Genomic DNA, 20,000 nt, shown 5'->3' on the forward strand with positions numbered 1-20,000 from the left:
GGCGATGGGGTCCCGTCTAGCGCACGCACTCTGCCGCTCTGTCTCTTTCCTCACCGCGCATGCCATGTCGGTTCTGTCATCGCCAGCACGCGCTACAAGGGGTGTTCAAAGGTACTGGTCCTTGAAACCCAGAAATACTGCCGGTATTCGGTGCTCCCCGCTTACCAGGAACCGAGAAACCTGGAACACCAGGTGAGAGGGGAAGCCAGCAGTGCTGCCAGTCTCAAGGGCCAAATTGGGGTATGTGGGATATTATGTTCTCTCAACACCCGGGCAATTCATTTTTGCCCCCTGTAGGGAACATCAGTCTTCGGTCTAAATCTCAAGAACAGTACATTCCACTATGCATATTTTTGATAATATTTTCATTTCAACATGTTTTTTGTTGTTGTCACTCATGACACTTATAATAAGGAAAAAAATGTAATGGCTCACCTTTTTTCTGCCAAGAGTCGGAAAGGATATGTGAGTCTTCATCATCAGTCATCACCAACATATGCTGTCAGTTGTAGTTATTACTTATCAGTCAGCACTTACATGGACTTATAACAGGTTGTTCCTCCAAACCAGTGTACAATATCAACGCGTCATTCCTTCCCACCAACATATAAGTATAAACTATTAACATCAGCCAATATGTACCTCCCTATCAATATCTAGATATACAAGAATCTATCATATTTCACCATCTACATTCTTTCCTCATTGATCTTATATACAGTACAATAAAACTCAATAGAACCAATATTCAAGACCACTGAACACATTGAAATTCACACCACAATTCAAGACAATTTCTTTTCCTGTAAAAATCAAGAAAATTCAGTCTATCTCACTGAGAAATTAAAAATATTCCAACATTTTTAAATTATTACAAAATGATTATATATTACAATTATATTGATATAATATATTGCTCGCTCAGCATTAGTCATGCTTCAGATGGATTTCAGTCAACGGACATTTGTAAATGATGGCTGAGGTCTGGCTGATTCTTTTTATTCACATAATGTAGTAGAAAGGTGCCAGTTAAATGATCTCCATGAAATGTCCCAGTTTGGGGCGAAATCTTGCTCATACGATGCAGAAATGTAAATCCATACCACAGCTTTAGTTTAGTGCACCTGGAGGTCATTAATTAATTTAAAAAGAAAATTATAATGGGCTGAAAGTCAGCGATCAAATAGGTGTTTAAAATATTGCTGAATTTGATGGCGTTTCGGTTTCTGTTATTTTGCGCTAAATCTGTATCGGCATAATGAATTCCCCAAATCAATTTACACCAACGACCTGTCCTCTGGAGTGAGGGTGTGAGGTGTGGGGAGTGGGGGGGTGGGGATTGGGGGGAGTTGATTAAACTTTCCACTGCAGGACTCTGTGGTAACTTTCCGAACTTTGAGGTGAAAGACAACGTCCGGCAACATGAATCCATTCAGAAACCGTGGCTCCTAAAAATACACACAGAAGTCTCTAACAAAGACGTGCGCGCTCAGTACAGCACACATGCGCTTGTGCGAATGCTCACGTGCTTTTCATGTACAAACATACACACACACGTGCACGTGTACACGCGCACACAGACACACGTTCACATACAAGCACACAGACACACACGCACACACAGAGACACACACAGACGCACACACATACACACGCACACAGACACGCACACACACACAGAGACACACACAGACGCACACACATACACACGCACACAGACACGCACACACAAACACACACTCACACACACACATACGCGCTGTCATCCATGGGCATGTCCATATACTCACGCCCATATACACTCTCACACACCTTCATACAGCAGTGGTCCTTACCTTCGATCAGTGGGTCTGTAGCACACTCCCACACGGAGTTCTCGGAATTTCTTCCTCCGTTTTCCTCTTTCGCTTGTTCCCGGTATGGACTTTCGTGGTTTTATAGGCTCTCCTCGGTAGCCTCTCCTCCAATCAGAGCGCTCCGTTTCTCTGACATCATTTCTGCCCATTTTCCACTGCTCTCTGTCCCTCTCTCTCTCTCTCTCTCGGCCACTGTCAGGTCCATCACCCAGATGGGGTTAGTCCGGGATCACTGGGGCGTCTGGAGAATTGGGGGGGGGGAGAGCAGCTGGGTAGGACCACCCCCCCCCCCCCACCCCCATCCAAACCCAGAATTGTCCCAGAGATCAGGTCCCGTCCGAGTGAGAGGGGTCAGAGTGACCCCCGCCATGGCTGGGCGAAGCGTGTGGATGACACGGGACACCCCAAATACTCGCACCTTTTCCGGCCTGATGAAGCGTGAGGGCGCACACGCACACCAGGGCAAGGGGGTCCCGGCCACTCCCGTCCCGTCCCGTCCCGTCCCGTCCCTGTTCCCAACGAGGTTCCCGATCCAGCGCTATATTTAAATACAAACAGACCAGCAGCTATTTTTTTATTGCCGCGGTTATATTAAGATCATCCCAGCAACTCGGGAGAAAATAGCCGCAGGGCGCTATATATAGACGCTTGGGATGGCGGCGCTTCGGACCGGGGGGGGGGGAGTGTTCGTGTCTCCCCCTCTCCCCGCGACCGGGACGGTCGAGGGCCGGGATACCCTGCATTCAATGTGCCCGTTCACATCAGAAATGTAGGCGACTTGATTACTGTAATAAAATAAAGGGTGCAAGCCTGCATGGTGGTTTTGCATGAGCGGCAGGTTAACTGAGTCTCATTAGAGATTAGAATTTGACATGCATGTGTGCTGTTTTCAAGTACAAAGTTAATATTCAGGGCTTGAATAAAATCAAACTTATAATCATGCTTCTGGTTTTAATTATTTTTCCTGAATGTGTGTGTGTGTGTGCTTGCATGTGCGGAGGTGTGTGTGTGTGTGTGTGTGTACACGCGCACAGGTGCATGTTTCTGTGTGTGTGTGTGTTTGAGTATGAATGCTCGTGCACATATCTCAGTCCGAGCATGTTTGCGTGTGGGCCTATTGCTAATTTCAGAATGTGTCCCTCACAATCCAACATCACCGACAAATCACTTATTGCCAGACCAACAGGGCAAAGATAACACTGTGGCCAGCGCTAGCTGGGTCACATGGTACAACCCCCCCCCCCCCCCAAAACCTGTGGCGAGCTCTCGAGGAAACGCGTCAGCGAGCAGTGGGACAGGTGGCCAATGCACGCACACACACGCACACACACACACACACACACACACACACACACGCACACACACGCACGCACACACACACACACACACACACACACACGCGCACACACACACACGCACGCACACACACACACACACACACACACACACACACACACACACACACACACACACACACGGGGACACACACACGCACACACACACACACACACACACACGCACACACACACACACACACACACGCACGGACACACACACACGCACACACACGCACACATGCACACACACACACACACACACACACACACGCGCGGGGGGAGCAGGACCCCCCGGTCCCTGTGTCTTTAGCGCAAGCCCCGTGCTTTTAATAGAGCCCTTAATGAGGCCCAGGTGTTGCTGTGCAACAAGGCCGGCCGTGTCGTAGGACACCTTTCAGCGCCTCCCTCGCGCTAACTCAACCGCGTGAGCCGCCATTTCCTGACCCCCGCGGGGCGGGAGGCGGGGTAGGGGGCGGAGCATTGAGGACTCCCTCCGCTGGAATAGCGGTGTGAAAACAGTGACCTCTAGTGGTTTCACTGGGCACGGCAGGGTCGGGGGGGTGTGACGGAACAGGGTGTGGCAGGGCGTGTCATTTTGGGGTGTGGTAGAACATGGGGCATGGCAGGGTGTGTACATGGTAGGACGTATTTTCAGAGTTCATGAAACGGACACAGGTTCAAATGATTTTGCAGGGCCTCGCTTGGGAGGCCTGTGACAGAGCAGAACAGGTCGGGGCAGATTATAGCAGGGCGTGGCAGAGTGGGGTCAGGCGAAACAGGGCGGGGCACTGCGGCAGGACGGGGGCGGGTGGGTGGGGGGAGGGCTTTGGTTCAGCTCCAGACAGGTTGCTCTTCCAAATCTGCGTTCCGCGAGCAATTTCTGCTGAACCTGAACATTCGGGATTTGATCAAGCCCATACCGGTGCGCTTTTGGCGTGGAGACACTTTCGGTGTCTATCCACAGGGGTTGAACGCGCTGGATCCAAAAAGGTGGGATTTGAGGTGCAGTGTGGGGTGGGGTGTGAGGTGCAGGAACTGGGCTTGTGACCTAAAAGGTCATAGGCTCGATTCCCAGATCGAGCGCTGCCGCTGTACCCTTGAGCCAAGGCCACTTAACCTGAATTTGCTCCAGTACATATCCAGCTGTATAAATGGATGCAGTACAGATGCTATGTAAGAAGGTGTGTAAGTCGCTCTGGATAAGTACGTCTGCTCTGCCCTGTGATGTAATGTCCACAGGGGCGGAAGCACGCTGCAGATCCGACCGAATTTGAGGTACGGGTGGCGTACAGAAACGGGGGGGGGGGGGGTGGATGTTGCCGTGTGAAACAGAGACTTCCCCAGCACCGCCGGCCGGCTGCAGTTCACACCGCGGAAGGAGGGTGCCGCGTGCTTAACGCTGTGAATGAAAGGCCCGAGCCCGGGCGCCAACACAGCCGGCGGTAAAGGTAATGGCCGGAAATATTTTATTTTTTACGAAGTCCGTAAAAAAACGCGACTTGGAACTGACTGCCGGAACTGAAGGTGCAGCGTTTTATGACCGGCAGTAGGGCGCCCCCGTGTGGCCACACTGAGAACATTTCAAAAGGAGAGAGCAGTCAGATAATGCCACTGTCAGTCACAATTCAGGATACTTTAAAAAATAGAGAAATAGGTAACATAGAATGCTGTGATATATTTAACTTATATTATTACCAAACCTTACTCTGACTTTCTCTATCCAAGTAGGACAGCCCACACGGTAAAATCAAGGGGGGGGGAGGGGGGGACTCGGGGGCTGGGGGGCTGGGGGGCTGGGGGGGTGGTGGACTTGGGTGCCGGGGGGGCGGGGGCTGGGGGCTGGTTTTTAGTTTTAGCCTTAAAATCAGCACACAATTCTGACCAGGGAAACCAGGTGAGGGCAGTTAGCTGTGCACTCAATTGCACAAACTGATGATGAGTGCCTAGCGATGACCAAAACCACCCACTGGCTCTCCAGGACCACGGCTGGGCAGCCCTGACCGAGTGTCGTAACTGGATGTGATCTCCGGTAGATGTACTTCCTGTTTTTTTGACACATATTGTTAATTTCCATAATGATGTGAGTATGGTGGTGAATTCATCCACAGTGACACCGCAGCCCCCGGTGCTAAATCCACATAACACCGTAATCTCCGATGCTGAAGTCCCTGCCGTGCTGCAGTGGCCTGCTACCTCTGGGCCCTATCTCCACGCTGCAGCCTTTCTCTACAGTGCTGCATTTTATCGCCGTTATATATATATATCTGTGCCGTAGGAAAGGAACGACAGTGAAAATATAATTGCTAAATGCAGTTCACCCGTCCCCCCAAAAGGGGGTGCTAGAGCACACACTAAGTTGCTGCAGCAGCGGAAGGAGAGAAAGTGTCAAACAGCTAATCAGAGAATCTCTCTTTTTTTCAGTTAAAAGGCCTCGTCTGCTTTTCTCTTTCAATTACCCCTTCCGTCCATCCCCCTCATTGTCTTTTTGATGTGTCCGTCTCCTCAGGGAACGGGCGATTAGGATCCCCCCGGTGCCTCGTGTCCTTTCCCGTGTCGTCGCTAATTTATGAGCCAGAAACTTCCGGACGCTCGTTTTCCTATAGCTCCCCTCTCACAATGCTGACGCTCGGAACGCCGAGCGGAACGAAGAGGTTTCGGGGGAAATGATCGCCACCCTCACCAGGAGGCTTTTCAATTATAAATGGATAAAAGAATATATATATATATATAAAAAAACAAAACCAGAAAAAAAAAAAAAAATATATATATATATATATAAAACAAGAGGTTTGAGATCTGAGATTCGGATACGAGGCAGACGACGAGGTGTCCTCTTTATTTTTGCTGGAGTTTGCGATACGTTTCCCAGGAGAGGAAGTAGAGAGAAAAAGCCCTTTCGTAAGAATCTCTGCTTCCCCTGGTCTGGCGCCGTGCCGTGCGGGGAGCTGAACGGGAGCGGAATTCTCAGATCAGCGCAGAGCCCGAAGGGGGGGGGGGGGGGGGCGACCGACTGATCTGAGAGCAGCCAGGAGGAGTCCCGTGGAAGTGTTACTGCAGGCCAGGGCCGCCCCACGCCCCTGTTTCTGGAGATCTGCACCTCCTGTAGGTTTTCACTCCATACGTGACAAAGCCGCACCTCACTCAACAGCTACGGATGGCCTCGAGCTGCCAATAAGCAGAATCAGACGTGCCAGATTAGGGTTTAAATGGAAACCTGCAGGACAGTAGTTCTCTAGGAACAGAGCTGGCCTGGTGCATGCAGCTCAGACACAGCGCACAGAATAAACGCAGCATCGGTGGTTTTGACACTGATGGGTACAGATGCTTTCATAAACATAACCGCATTACTGGCACTGATACAAGCGTCCAACCATAAATAAGGATAGGATACACTGTCAAGTGTCCACTGTTAATTCAACTCCAACAGAGTTTAAATGAGTCCAATATGCACCACATGTACATTGTAAGCACATCACACATTACATTATTTTCACTTGGCACATGATCTTATCCAGAATTTATTACAAAAATCAGTATTAATTTCAGGAATATATAGTGTGTTGTCACTTCCTCTCCCTCTTTCTTTCTCACACGCTCCCCCTCTCTTTCTCTGCCTCACCCTCTTCTATTTCTCTAGCCATTCTGGTATTTTTAAAGAAGGAAAAAAAATGTCCCAAGTAATCCAGTACTATTTTTGTATTGTTGATTCAGAAAACATAATTGTTGATCCCCGAACCACCAGCAGATGTATTTAAAGGATGTGTTTTGCTTCTTCTATTTTTTTTCCTGGAGATCAAAGGCAGCCTATATCTTACTCATTAGACCCTCCAGGCCAATTAGTTTTAATGAGGAACACGTTCTACTAAGCGAAAGGAGTTTCCCTGTGTTCTCTGGAGTAAAACAGAAGGAAAAACAAATGGAAAAAAACAGAGAGAAAGAGAGGGAGAGGGACTGAGGGACAGAGAAGGAGAGTGAGACAAAAAAGTGAGGGGGGGGGGGGGGTGATAGAACGACCGAGGGACGTCAATGAGAAAAACAATGGAAAAACCCACAGGAGTTGTCCTTCATGCCAAACAGAGAGAGAGAGAAAGAGAGGGAGAGAAGGACAGAGAAGGAGAGGGAAAAAGAAAAGAGGGAGGGAGGGAGGGAGGGAGAGGGGGATTGATAGAACAGAGAGCAAGGAAGAGAGGGGATGTCAATGAGGCATGTCAATGAGAAATATGTGAATTTGAATTAGAGAGATAGAGAGAGGGAGAGGTCTTGGAGAGATTTATGATTTCTGATTGAGTCTTATCTCTATAAGAGTGCCTGCACTTTGCTGATATATTTCCCCTGCTGAGCCGATACAGCGATTGAAATTGAACTGAGGAAAAAAAAAAGAAAAGTAATTTGAAAGAGAGTGAGATAGAGAGCATGGGGAGATGGGAAAAGAGAGAGAGAGAAAGAGAGAGAGAGAGAGACGGAGATAGTGAGATGGTGGTAAGAGAGACAGAATGAAAGAAAGGGTGGCACAGGACAGCCTCAGGAAGTGAGGTTGAGAGAAAGAGGAAGAGGAGCGAGGGATGGAAACTGAGAAGGAAGCCGTAACGTGCGCGGTTGTGCCAAACCGGACGCTCCAGTCACACTCAGGCCATGTTCACACCTCGGGGCTTTGGCATAAAAGGTGAGAGAGAAGAGGATTCAGCTCCACGCTACCGCTCCTCTGGGCTGCGGCAATGAGCTTTAATTAGCTGATTGATCGCAACGAGCCTTCGTGACCCGTCCTCGGCGCGCGCTGCTGAAAGAGGTCCCCAAGTACGAATCAGCCGCGGGATCTACCCGCCGAGCAGAATCCCGCATCCCCGGTGTTTAAAAAAAAAAAAAATTTTGTTCATAGCTTTCATAGCAAATGTTGTTAGCGTTGCATGCTGTCCAGTATTCGTAGCGGAACGGACCCAGCTGAGCTCCCTCAGGTTCCGAGAGCTGGTCGATCCAGAGCACGGCGATGGCGCTCCACCCTTTTATGTGTTAACCAGTAGGTCTGGAAGCGCGTGATTGGCTCTCTCACCTGTGATCCACATAATGCGACCCCATCGCCTGACAACCTGTCGATCAACGCGGGAGCTGCCCAAGACCCCTGTTCCTGGAGATCTATCGTCCTGTAGGTTTTCATTGCAGCACTAATTTGGCACGCCTGGTTCTGCTAATTAGCAGCTCAATGAGATCTCCAGCTGCTGAATGAGGTGTGCTCTGTCAGGGTTGGAGTGAAAACCTACAGTAGACAGTATATCTCCAGGAGCAGGATTGGAAGCGGCTGATTGGGCGGCTGCTGAATCAATGTCTGTCAATGTCACCGCCTTGAGATGCTTCCTACTCTACAAAGTCAGCTTTGCCACCTTCAGCAACATCAGTGGTGTTCCACTGCCCTGGTGGGTTTCATTCAGTTCTTGCTGTAGCTCACAGCTACATTAACTCCTTGTCAGGCAAAGTGCCAGGCAGTGCCAGTCCCACACTGGGTCCTGTGTACCTTAGGCACACCCAGTTTTTGATTGGTACACTCAAAAATCAGGGGTCCCACCCTGGTCTATGATCACAAATCCTGGTTTATGATCTATATACATACAGACAATCACACAGACACACACACACACACACTGTACACTGATGGTGCCTAATAAATAAGACAAAATGTCAGTGATCAAAATTAAGAGCCTCCCGCCACCGTACGATTTTAAACTGTGCGTTTGTTCAAATTTCATTTGAACGCTCCCTGGATGAAACCGCCGGTGTCCTCCACCTTCAGCTCCAATCAGCGAGAGCGCGAGCGTCCCGCGCGCTGGCCTACCCCAGTCACCTAGCGACCGGGGCGGACAGCGGCGTCCTCTCAAACGCAATCCAATCTTCCTGCCACCCCCCCCCCCCCCCCCCCCCCCCCGCCTGAGTGCAGGCCGCACCCCGAACACGGAAAAAACCGCCGTGCCCGGAATTCGGAATCCGATGGCGAATTTTCTCCTCGCCAGGGCCGACGTGGATGCCACCGCGCGGTTAGGGGGCGCACGCACGCCCGTATCGCCCCCCCAGAAGGGCGTTTTGGGGGTCGCTGGAGAGAGAGAGAGCGCTGCGAGGACTGGGTGGACCGGATGGAGAGGGGTCACAGAACCTCGTTCTGAAAATAATGAATAATTCAATCGAAAAGGAAAACAACTTAAAAGTAACAAAAAAATAAATAAAAATAAAAAAACCAGATGCTTTTAGAATAAAAAGGAGGTGCTTTATCCCGGGCTTCCTACCTCAGCCTGAGCGAGCGCAAACTTTAAAAAGCCGATATTCCTTTCCGGTCCTTGAACAGGCCTTTGGGGTTTCGCATTACAAACGCAAGCCAATTTATCAGAGAGACAACACGCTTTGGAAAACAGCGGCATGCAATTAAATTCACAACCGCTTGTATTGCCGCTCCTGCTCCTTGGAGGTACATACTGAACTACAGTAAGACTGTGATAAAATGCATTAACCAATTTAAAAATAAATAAATAAATGAATAAAATCAATCCGGGCATAAGCCTGGCACAAAAAAAACAAAACAGAAAAATTGAAGCACTGCATTTCTGAAAATTCAAGACGTGAAGGTTTTCAAAAGGACCCACAGGAACCTTGCTTTAGAAAGCAAGTAATAATACTCAAGGTATTGGTGCTGGGGTGAGAGTGTGAGCAAAGCCAGACGCCATGTTTCCAAGCGATGTGGGGGAGCACTGAAGACTGTGGTGAACAGGGGGAGGGGTCTGATATCTGGGGGGGGAGAGGTGTGGTACATTAAGTGGGCGGGGCAGGTCTCAGGTCTTCTAGCAAGGGACCGTGTTGCCCACGTTAGATTGACAGACACATATTAAACTTTAATAAACTGAATTCAAAATCTCTGAATTTGAATTCCTTGGTGGTCTGTTATATCCAGTTTTCTATTATCGAACATTTGCAAGATGTGTGTGTGTGTGTGTGTGTGTGTGTGTGTGTGAATTTATGTAAAGATATGTTCAAATGAAGGCTGAGATTTTTGGTATAATATTTTTATTTTCAAATCATTTTCGTTCATTCTGCAGCTTAATCTAAATATTTTTCTTCTTTTTCATAATGCATATATGAAGGTGTTTATATAAGGTACAAACACAAATAATAAGTTTAATCGAAAAAAACAAAACAAAAAACACCTTTGCATACCGGTGGTCGTCCGTGCGACAGACAATCCACTCACTTTTTCTTTCATTTCCTCCCTCCATTAATCCACCGTTCTCTCTTTCCATCCCTCTTTCGTATTGGATTGAGTGGGATCGGGCACCCCTTGTTCTCAAATGGAAGACATTGGACCGATCATGAGCGTATTTGCACACAGAGAACCCTCCCCTCTCCCCCCTCACGTCCCCGCCCCCCTCCCCTACCCGCCCCGCCCCGCCCCGCCCCCCACCCCCGAGCCCAGAGTCCCGTAAATGTGCAGTGGGACGGGTCTGCCGTTTTTAGGGGCGTTATTAACAGTCTCCTCTCCTGGGCCGGGACCTTTTCTCCCTGAGATTACAGAGGCCAGCAGGCCGGTGAGAAAATTGGGGGGGGGTCATTGTGCTGCCCCCCTCTCCCCTGACTCAGCGCTCACGGGACCAGACCGGGCCGTCCTCCCGCGGGACCCTGGCAATGCAGGGGTCACCAGACCCCCCCCCCCCCCCCCCCCCATCCCTCCCCTCAAAATCCAGGCAGCTCACAGGCTAGGCAATTGCAGAATGGACCAGGAGCGGCCAGAGGAATAGAAACCCTCGCTATGACAAAACTACTGTGACCTCATTGACTCCGCCCACTCTGTGACATGGGTCTGACCCTCCCACTCCCTGCTCCAGCAGGTCCCGCTCGCTTCTGACGGACACGTTCCCCTCTCTGACGCGATCCACCCTGAACTGGAACCCTAATTCCCTGGATCCGTCTGAGACCCGTATACCTGTCTTCTGGTCCCTAGATCATCTGACCTCCCCTCCATGCCCAGTGCCTATTCACATGACCTCTGACCCTAATTCTCCATGATCCCGAGGCACGCTACCCACCATTCTTCTGACCTCAACTTTATCTGACCTTCAACTGACCCCTACCCACCTGACATCGGACCGTAACCTGGCCTGACTCCCACCCCACCCCTATCCACCTGACCTCTGACCTCTGACACCCACACACCCACTACCTGCGCGTTAACTGTTAAACCCCCCCCCCCCCCACCCCCAACACACACACGCACTCTCACACACACACACACACACACATGCACACACGGAGTACTGGCACAACTTCATCAATTTTCCCAAACAGAGAACCCTCAAAGGGTGAGCACAAACTGCAGTCCAAAACACAAAATTAATCTGGAAAAGAAAGAGGAATCATTCATAATAACAATAAGAATAATATTACACATGATAATTTTAGCAACACATGAAGGCAGGTGAAAGATCTGATGCATTCAGAAAAGAAGCAGTGAAAATTCTAACATGGTTTAAAGCTTATATAATGTTAAATATAGTTATGAGATTAACTTTTCAGTGTTTCACAGACTTTTGCATAAAATGTAAATTAAGTGTCCTGATTTAAAATATTTCTTTTCCCTATTTTCGTCTAAAATGTTTCACAGGCAAGAAGGATCCGGTTTTTTTCCGTGTTCCGTGTTCCATGTTTCATTGTTCCATTGCACGTGGTGTAAGAAATGCAGGAGTTCCGGTCGCAAGGAGGCGTAGGACAGGGAAGAGGAAGAGGAGGAAGAGGAGGAGGAGGAGGAGGAAGAGGAGGAGGAGGAGGTGACTCCAGGTCCTGCTATGTGGCTTCCTGATTGACCACTTTGCCTCCGTTCATAGTGGGAGTCCCTGAACTTTTCCTCGAACGCTGCTTCTCCTCGATTTCATGCAGTGACGGCTCTCTGTACATGCAAACTGTGGAGGAGACAAGTACAAAAGGATGGGGGAGAGAGAGAAGGAGAGAGAAGGAGGGAGAGAGAGAGAGAGAGAGAGAGATCACCACTGAGTCTGATATTGATTACTTAGAGAAGACATTTTCTAAAAGTCTTCCAGTGTACAGGCAGGATATTAATCTCATTCTCTTAATGCTTCTCTGAACAATAATATTTAGTCATAATATTTAGTCAATGCAGATATATCAGTCTCTGTATAACTGATGCCACTGGCACAAGAGAAAAGGTCATGCTAGAGTCAGCAACATGGTTACTCTAACTAACAGCACAGACCCTACAGGTAGGACGGCGGATACTCGCACTAGAAGCACTGAAGTTAGCAGCACTGACACTAGAACTAGGAGCACAGACTCTAGAACTAGCAGCACAGACACAAGAGCTAGGATGACTGACACAAAAGGTAGCAGCACTGACACTAGAACTAGCAGCATTGACACTAGAGCTAGCAGCACTGACACTAGAACTAGCAGCGCTGACACTAAAGCTAGCAGCACTGACACTAGAACTAGCAGCATTGACACGAAAGCTAGCAGCACTGACACTAGAACTAGTAGCACTGACAATAGAACTAGCAGCGCTGACACTAAAGCTAGCAGCACTGACACTAGAACTAGCAGCATTGACACGAAAGCTAGCAGCACTGACACTAGAACTAGTAGCACTGACAATAGAACTAGCAGCGCTGACACTAAAGCTAGCAGCACTGACACTAGAACTAGCAGCACTGACACTAGAACTAGTAGCACTGACAATAGAACCAGTAGCACTGACACTAAAGCTAGCAGAACTGACACTACAACTAGCAGCACTGACACAAAAACTAGCAGCACTGACACTACAACTAGCAGCACTGACACAAAAACTAGCAGCACTGGCACAAGAACCAGCAGCACTGACACTAGAACTAGCAGCATTGACACGAAAGCTAGCAGCACTGACACTAGAACTAGTAGCACTGACAATAGAACTAGCAGCGCTGACACTAAAGCTAGCAGCACTGACACTAGAACTAGCAGCACTGACACTAGAACTAGTAGCACTGACAATAGAACCAGTAGCACTGACACTAAAGCTAGCAGAACTGACACTACAACTAGCAGCACTGACACAAAAACTAGCAGCACTGACACTACAACTAGCAGCACTGACACAAAAACTAGCAGCACTGGCACAAGAACCAGCAGCACTGACACTAGAACTAGCAGCACTGACACCAGAGCAAGTGTGACTGACACTCACACTAGCAGCACTGACACTAGAATCAGCAGCACTGACAGTAAAGCTAGCAGCACTGGCACTAGAACTAGCAGCACAGACACTAGAACCAGCAGCACTGACACTAAGGACAGCAGCACAGACACAGGAGTTGGAAGCTGCATGGGTTGGGTTTCACTCCAAAGATAAAAGAGGTCTAGAGGTCTGCTACAGACAGGCGGACTGACCTTCTATGGGTCTGGGCACGAAATGCGAGGAGGGCTTAGTCTTCTTCACCCTGTTCCCCTTCATCACCTGCCCTTCCTTGGTGAGGCCCAGGAACCAGGCCCGGCCGGACTCCTGCTGCCGGTACACGGTGGACGAGTAGATGACGTAGTAGTTCTCGAACACGGACTCCTTGAACTTACACTCGGGAGTGAACATTTCCTGGGGACATCACAGAGACCAGGTCAGACCACGGACAATGCATGCACGTGCTAAACTGTGTCCCAAACGGGGCACGCGGTGCTCTGTGGATCAATAAATAAACAATAGATTACCCAATGAAATGAACTGGATGCGAATAAAAAAAGAGTATAAGGTAAGAAATTATAGGAACTGCAAGGCAAAAAAAAAATGCTTTTCTCTTCATTTAAATTCTCTTTTGGTTCTTTAGTCAATCGAAACAGAGCAGTACATTCTCATCTAAATCCACTGCTCTGTCTGGATTGACTAAAGAACATAAAGAAAACTGAAAAGAAGAACAAAGGAAAGTAGCTTGGAGTGCCCCTACCTTCTTAGCCTACGCTGTTCCCCACCAAAGCTCTGACACACTGATACTCGTAAGTATGAGAGTGCACTCAAACTCCAATCATCGACAACATGAGTGCACACTTACACACTGGTACTCATGAGCACGAGCGCACACTTAGACTCTAATCTTCAGCAACATGAGTGCACACTTACACACTGATACTCATGAGTGCACATTCACACACTGATACTCATAAATAACTATGAGCGCACACTCAAACTCTAATCTTCAACAGCGTAAGTGCACACTCACACAGGCAACAATACAAATGCATACAGTCACGCACTCTCAAAACCACAAGTGCACACTCATAGTCGGACTCTCATCACAAGTGCACACTCACACTCTGATACTTAAAACCACAAGTGCACACTCACACTCTGATACTTAAAACAAGTGCACACTCACACTCTGATACTTAAAACCACAAGTGCACACTCACACTGGTACTCAACATAGCAAGTGCACACTCAAAAACAAAAATGCATACGTCCATGCCACCAATCCTGAACAATACAACTGCCAGCTCTGTTCCTCGTTATACAATGTGGCAGACTTTTTCAGCAGGTATATGGGGTTGCCATGGTCACATTTAACTAAATGAATGACATAAAAATGGGCAACAAGATTTGCTTTGAAAGTGGAAAGAATCCGCCAAGAGCAAGGTGCACTTTGTATAATTGCTCTGGCTACTTAGCATTTAAAGTCGGGTACTTTTCTAATATCTTGCCAATTCTGAAGACGCAATTTGAATGTGCTTAATTTACAGCTGGTGCTACTGGCCCCTGGTCTGAGCGCTATTTCACAGAGTAAATAAATTGCTGCAGATTCCGGAACCAAATATTCTTTAACATTCTAGGCCCATTAGCTGCAATGCTGCCCCTTGGCAGCGACCACAGCAGCCATTTGAGCTGGTGATTTTCCGTCCGACGCAAAGCCAACACCCGCTCTTTAAAATAACTCGCACAATTTCCTCATCCCTCACAAAGCATTTTTTGGTAAATTAAATTAGGTTTTCTTTTTTACCCACACCTGCCGTGTGACAACGAGGCAGACCGCACAGGCTGAAAGGTTGTCGTGCCACCGCAGCAGAAATCCTCATGTTTAATGCATGCAAACAGAGGCACATTCGGTACATGTCTTCAACTGCTGTTGTGCCTCACGCAGCCGTTTTCTTTGTTGACAAACTCAGCCATGAAGAATTAATAAATCTTCCTTCCAGCGCGCTCCCTCCCTCCCTTTATGAATACTTCAGCTCTTCAGCTGCTGTTCAAAAGGGAAAGTTTTCCCGCACATTCCCTGGGAATTCTGCAGCACAACACACGGCACAACTAAAATAACACGGTCATGTGAAAGAGAGGAGGTTTGTTCTGAATAGCTGTCAGCTATCATGGCTTTGGTCAGCCTCGAGTGTCTACAGTGTGTGTCAGTCTCGAGTGTCTACAGTGTGTGTCAGTCTCGAGTGTCTACAGTGTGTGTCAGTCTGGACGTTTCTCAGTCAAACAAACTGCACCGAGCCGTGTGATTGGAAACACTTGAAAAAAATTTGCTGTCGCTTTCTCAGCAATATTGCGTACTGTAATATTATTCTATTCTTCGGAATGGTTCAGAAAGTGGGGTATCTTGTCTTGGGTCTCTGTAGACAGTCTCTGAAAAAAAGTTCTGTTTCATTTCTGCTTATGTAACCATTATATAACATCACTGAGGGACCGAGAGAGAGAGAGAGAGAGAGAGAGAGAGCAAGAGAGAGAGATGAGATTAGATGAGACAAAAAGAGTACATATGAATTTATGTACAGTATGTTTGTTCTCCGGTGCAGTATGTTGTACAGTATGTTCTAGGTCTGGCAGCGGCTGGCCCCACCACCTACTGTACAGCACCTTTTTATACTGCCTTGCTTTACATTTGGGTGGGTGCGTGTGTGCACGTGTGCGTGTGTGTGGGCGTGTGTGCGTATGCATGTGTGCGCGCGCATGCGTGTGTGTGCATGCGCGTGTGTGTGCGTGTGTGCGTATTCATGTATGTGTGTGTGTGAGTGTGTGTGTGCATACGCGCACGCGCGCGCGTGTGTGTGTGTGTGTGTGTGTGTGTGTGTGTGAGTGTGTGTGTGCATATGCATGTGCATGTGCCCTGATCTATCAGCTCTTCAGGTGTATTTCTGCGTGTGTTTGCTTTGGCTCTGGTCCTGCTGTGCGGCCGCCTCCCTCTACCACACCTGAGTGGAGCAGCCAATCAGCATGGGGGATGTGTGGCGGTCAGCGGGGAGTTATCGGGGCCGCTGACATCCTGTCAGGAAGCAGCCGCTCCTCGTCTTTGCGACCGCGGGGGGGGGGTCAGATCTGTCCTGTCTGACACGGTACACCAGCGGCAGCCAGGGAGGTCGTTCAGGGCAAGCAGACTCTGACTGCGCAGATAAAGCCATCCCCTCGCACTACTGCCCAGCTGACCACGAACGTGCAACCACAACCCTGACCGGAGGGAAAATACCCCTCTACTGTCCAGCAGCATGCAAACGACCAGACTCAAATAACAGCCATTTCCCAGTGCTCCTCCCCGATGTACAATATGCTACGACATAGCTCAGGAGGTAAGACCGATTGTCTGGCAGTCGGAGGGTTGCCGGTTCAAACCCCGCCCTGGGCATGTCGAAGTGTCCTTGAGCAAGACACCTAACCCCTAACTGCTCTGGCGAATGAGAGGCATCAATTGTAAAGCGCTTTGGATAAAAGCGCTATATAAATGCAGTCCATTTACCATCCATTTAATTATATGAAATACTGCACACAATATCCTCCTATGACCTGGAAATATATTAAGAAACCTTAATGAGTCGAGGTTAGGATTAGGGTAGGGTTAAGTGTTAGGTTTAGGATAGGGTTTGGGTTTTGAGTAAGAGTTAGAGTTAGGCTTTGGGTAATGAGCCTCGGGACTAAATCTCAAGACACATACATTCCGCCATGCTGAAGCCTACACTACAAGGGACGTTCAACAAAAGTAAAATAAATTCGATTTTTGGAAATATTTTTTCTGCAATAATGTCAAAAAAGCAAACTTTTTTTCTTCTGCTGGATATCTACCCACACAGGCACCTCTACCGCCACCCCCCCCCCCACCCCCCGGGCATTCACTGAAGCCTAAATAAAAACAAATGCCCCGCTAACACAACCAGCCTGGCTGGCTTTCTGGGCAACATCAGAAAATAATCTGGGTACTTTTCATCCAATACGACTTAAATTATTAGCCTGTTTTTTTTGTTGTTGTTTGTTCTGCTGCTCTCTTGCTAATAGCGCTGGATTCATTTACCACTGTCAAGCATCAGCAGCCACATCTAAGCAGAACAGGGGGGAATTAAATGTGACGCTCTCTCTGGAAGGCGTTAGGAAGTGTTTGATAGCTAATCCTAGGGAGAGGGTGATGACAGCCAGGAAGCAGAAAGCTCGCTCAGTGGCAGGTGGATAGACTTCGCGCTAGTCACTGGATAACACTCGGATGCTGATACACAGGAGACACCCCCCCCCCCCCCCCCCCCGGGACACCCCCACCCCCCACCCCGCACACCGCCACCCCCCACCACCGGCTACGGAGAAGCGCGCGCTGTTATTCCCACAGGGTCACCCTGGCAATAAAATAATACATGACAACAGATGCGCGGAAATCTTACATCAGGAATTTGTTTTCAAAATATGCAGCTTATGTTTTCGTTGCAATAGTCAGTTCCGGTGCATGCCAGCATGCCGCCATCCTGGTCTGATATTTGATATTCTGTAGTGGGGGGGGGCGGGGGGGGGGGGCGATAATTGGCCACTCCCACCACTACAAAATATCAAATATCAAGGTCGGGGTGATAAATGGGAAACTTTTTAAATGGGAAACAACAGTAATTTTGGCAATACATTCTACAATTACTTCCATCAATTAGGAATGCTTTCATACTCTGAAATATTTGCTTATATATGCCAACGGTTATGTGCAAAAAATACAACAACCTTAAACTTGAAGGATGAATTTAACATTGAGAGCAGAAACAGGGTGACTGGAACACTAATGTTCCCGCCAATTCATTTCTGTCCCCTGCAGGGGACATGAGTCCTTGGTCTTAATCTCAAGAACCATAAATTCCGTCATGCTGGAACCTGGAACATTCAAAAAAAAAAAAAATGACACAAGTAATATTTTATGAAAAATATTTTTTCAAGATATTTGTACAATGCCAAAAAAAAAAAAATTAAATTAAATACTTAAACTCATGTTTTGCCCTTTTCGCAGGAGGACATGGGTAAACGGACACCAGATTCATCCGGGACGAATCACTCCAAAAACCTACGGGGGCGAGGGAGTAAGTGAGTGGAGCGCAGGGCGCCCCGGTGGCCGAACGCCCCCTCATTTTGGGAGGAGAAGCACGGGCATTATTATTCAGCAGGTAGCTCCCAGGCAGCTGAGCGAGACAGCTGTCTAGACTGCTGCCTCAGTCACATTGGAGGTACAGGAAGGGCACCCAGCTTCCCCTACGAGCCAAGTGAAACACAGCGGGGAGGGGGGGGGCTTAGTGCTGGAACACTGCCAATCACTGATGGGGGGGCGGAGCCTTGAACTGAAACACAGCCCCGGCCCGTCTTGGGGGGGGGGGGGGGGGGGGGGCGGGGGTTATGTGCTGGAACACTGCCAATCACTGATGGGGGGGGCTTTGTGCTGGAACACAGCCAATCACTGCTGGGGGGGGGGGCGGAGCCTGGAACTGAAACACAGCCCCTGCCCATCTGGGGGGGGGGGGGGGGTTATGTGCTGGAATACTGCCAATCACTGCTAGGGGGGCTGGGCTTTGTGCTGGAACACAGTCAATCACTGCTGGGGGGGCGGAGCCTTGAACTGAAACACAGCCCCGGCCTGGCTGGGGGGCGGGGCTTTGCGCTGGAACACTGCCAATCACTGCTGGGGGGGGGGGGGGGGGGGCTTTGAGTGGAGCATTGTACTTGACGCACGGCTCAAATTACCAAGGGAGGAGCTCCCCATTGACAAACTATGCTTCATATATACAGTCTAAATCACCGATGGAATGACTGTACCCTCAAGCACAGCCCAGCCTGGCTGGGGGGCGGGGTTTTGTGCTGGAACACCGCTTGGGACACACAGTGTCATGCCTAGCTAGCTTCACATATACAGTCTAAATCACTGACAGAAGAACTATAACCTGAGTCTTCCACAGCCCACCCACATCCAGAGGGCAGAGATCTAGACCGAAATTACACACCGCAGCCTCAGTGATAATGGAGATTTACGCTCAAACCGCCGCCCCAAACGAACAGAGGCCGTATATTTTTATGAGGCACGGCCCGGCTCTGCGTTCACAGCGAAACGCCGCGGCTCTCAGCTGCGCTAGCGCACCCCAGACCGCTAATGAGCAGAACAGGCAGTTACGCGCCCCAACAGCGCTCACGTCAAACGAGCGGTTAGTCTCATCCCACTGAGGCCCGTTTTAGTTTTAATCAACTGCCGGACAGAGAGAGGAGCGTCTCCCGAAAAGCGAAAGGGAGGCTCGGCTCTGAGGAACGTTAGCAGCCCGGCGTCTGAGCGCCGTGCGGTGGCCCCACTCTGCCTGGGGACACGCGGGAACCCACAGGTGAGTTTGCATTCCACAGCTTCCTACGAGTATATGCAAATGGACTGCGTTTATATAGCGCTTTTATCCAAAGCGCTTTACAACTGATGCCTCTCATTCGCCAGAGCAGTTAGGGGTTAGGTGTCTTGCTCAGGGACACTTCGACACGCCCCAGGGCGGGGGATCGAACCGGCAACCCTCCGACTGCCAGACAACCGCTCTTACCTCCTGAGCTATG

General features: G+C 49.1%; 1 protein-coding gene and 1 long non-coding RNA gene across 4 annotated transcripts in view; both read right to left on the bottom strand.

Annotated features, from left to right (window-relative positions):
• Window positions 1–1,908, bottom strand: part of LOC118229469 — a 5,399-nt gene extending 3,491 nt beyond the window's left edge. Inside the window, exon 1 of the long non-coding RNA XR_004765673.1 lies at window positions 1,836–1,908. This is a non-coding gene — a long non-coding RNA (uncharacterized LOC118229469). The remainder of the gene's footprint in view (window positions 1–1,835) is intronic.
• Window positions 1,909–10,625: 8,717 nt separating this feature from the next.
• fgf12a (fibroblast growth factor 12a) overlaps window positions 10,626–20,000 on the bottom strand; it is a 44,315-nt gene continuing 34,940 nt past the window's right edge. For all 3 annotated transcript variants that reach the window (XM_035421435.1, XM_035421434.1, XM_035421433.1), the window contains 2 exons: window positions 13,601–13,799; window positions 10,626–12,120 (listed from right to left, as the gene is read on the bottom strand). In XM_035421435.1, the coding sequence (XP_035277326.1) occupies window positions 12,005–12,120; window positions 13,601–13,799 (315 nt within the window). In that variant the 3' untranslated portion in view covers window positions 10,626–12,004. The remainder of the gene's footprint in view (window positions 12,121–13,600; window positions 13,800–20,000) is intronic.

The sequence above is a fragment of the Anguilla anguilla genome, chromosome 6 (assembly GCF_013347855.1).
Source record: "Anguilla anguilla isolate fAngAng1 chromosome 6, fAngAng1.pri, whole genome shotgun sequence".
Lineage (NCBI taxonomy): Eukaryota > Metazoa > Chordata > Actinopteri > Anguilliformes > Anguillidae > Anguilla > Anguilla anguilla.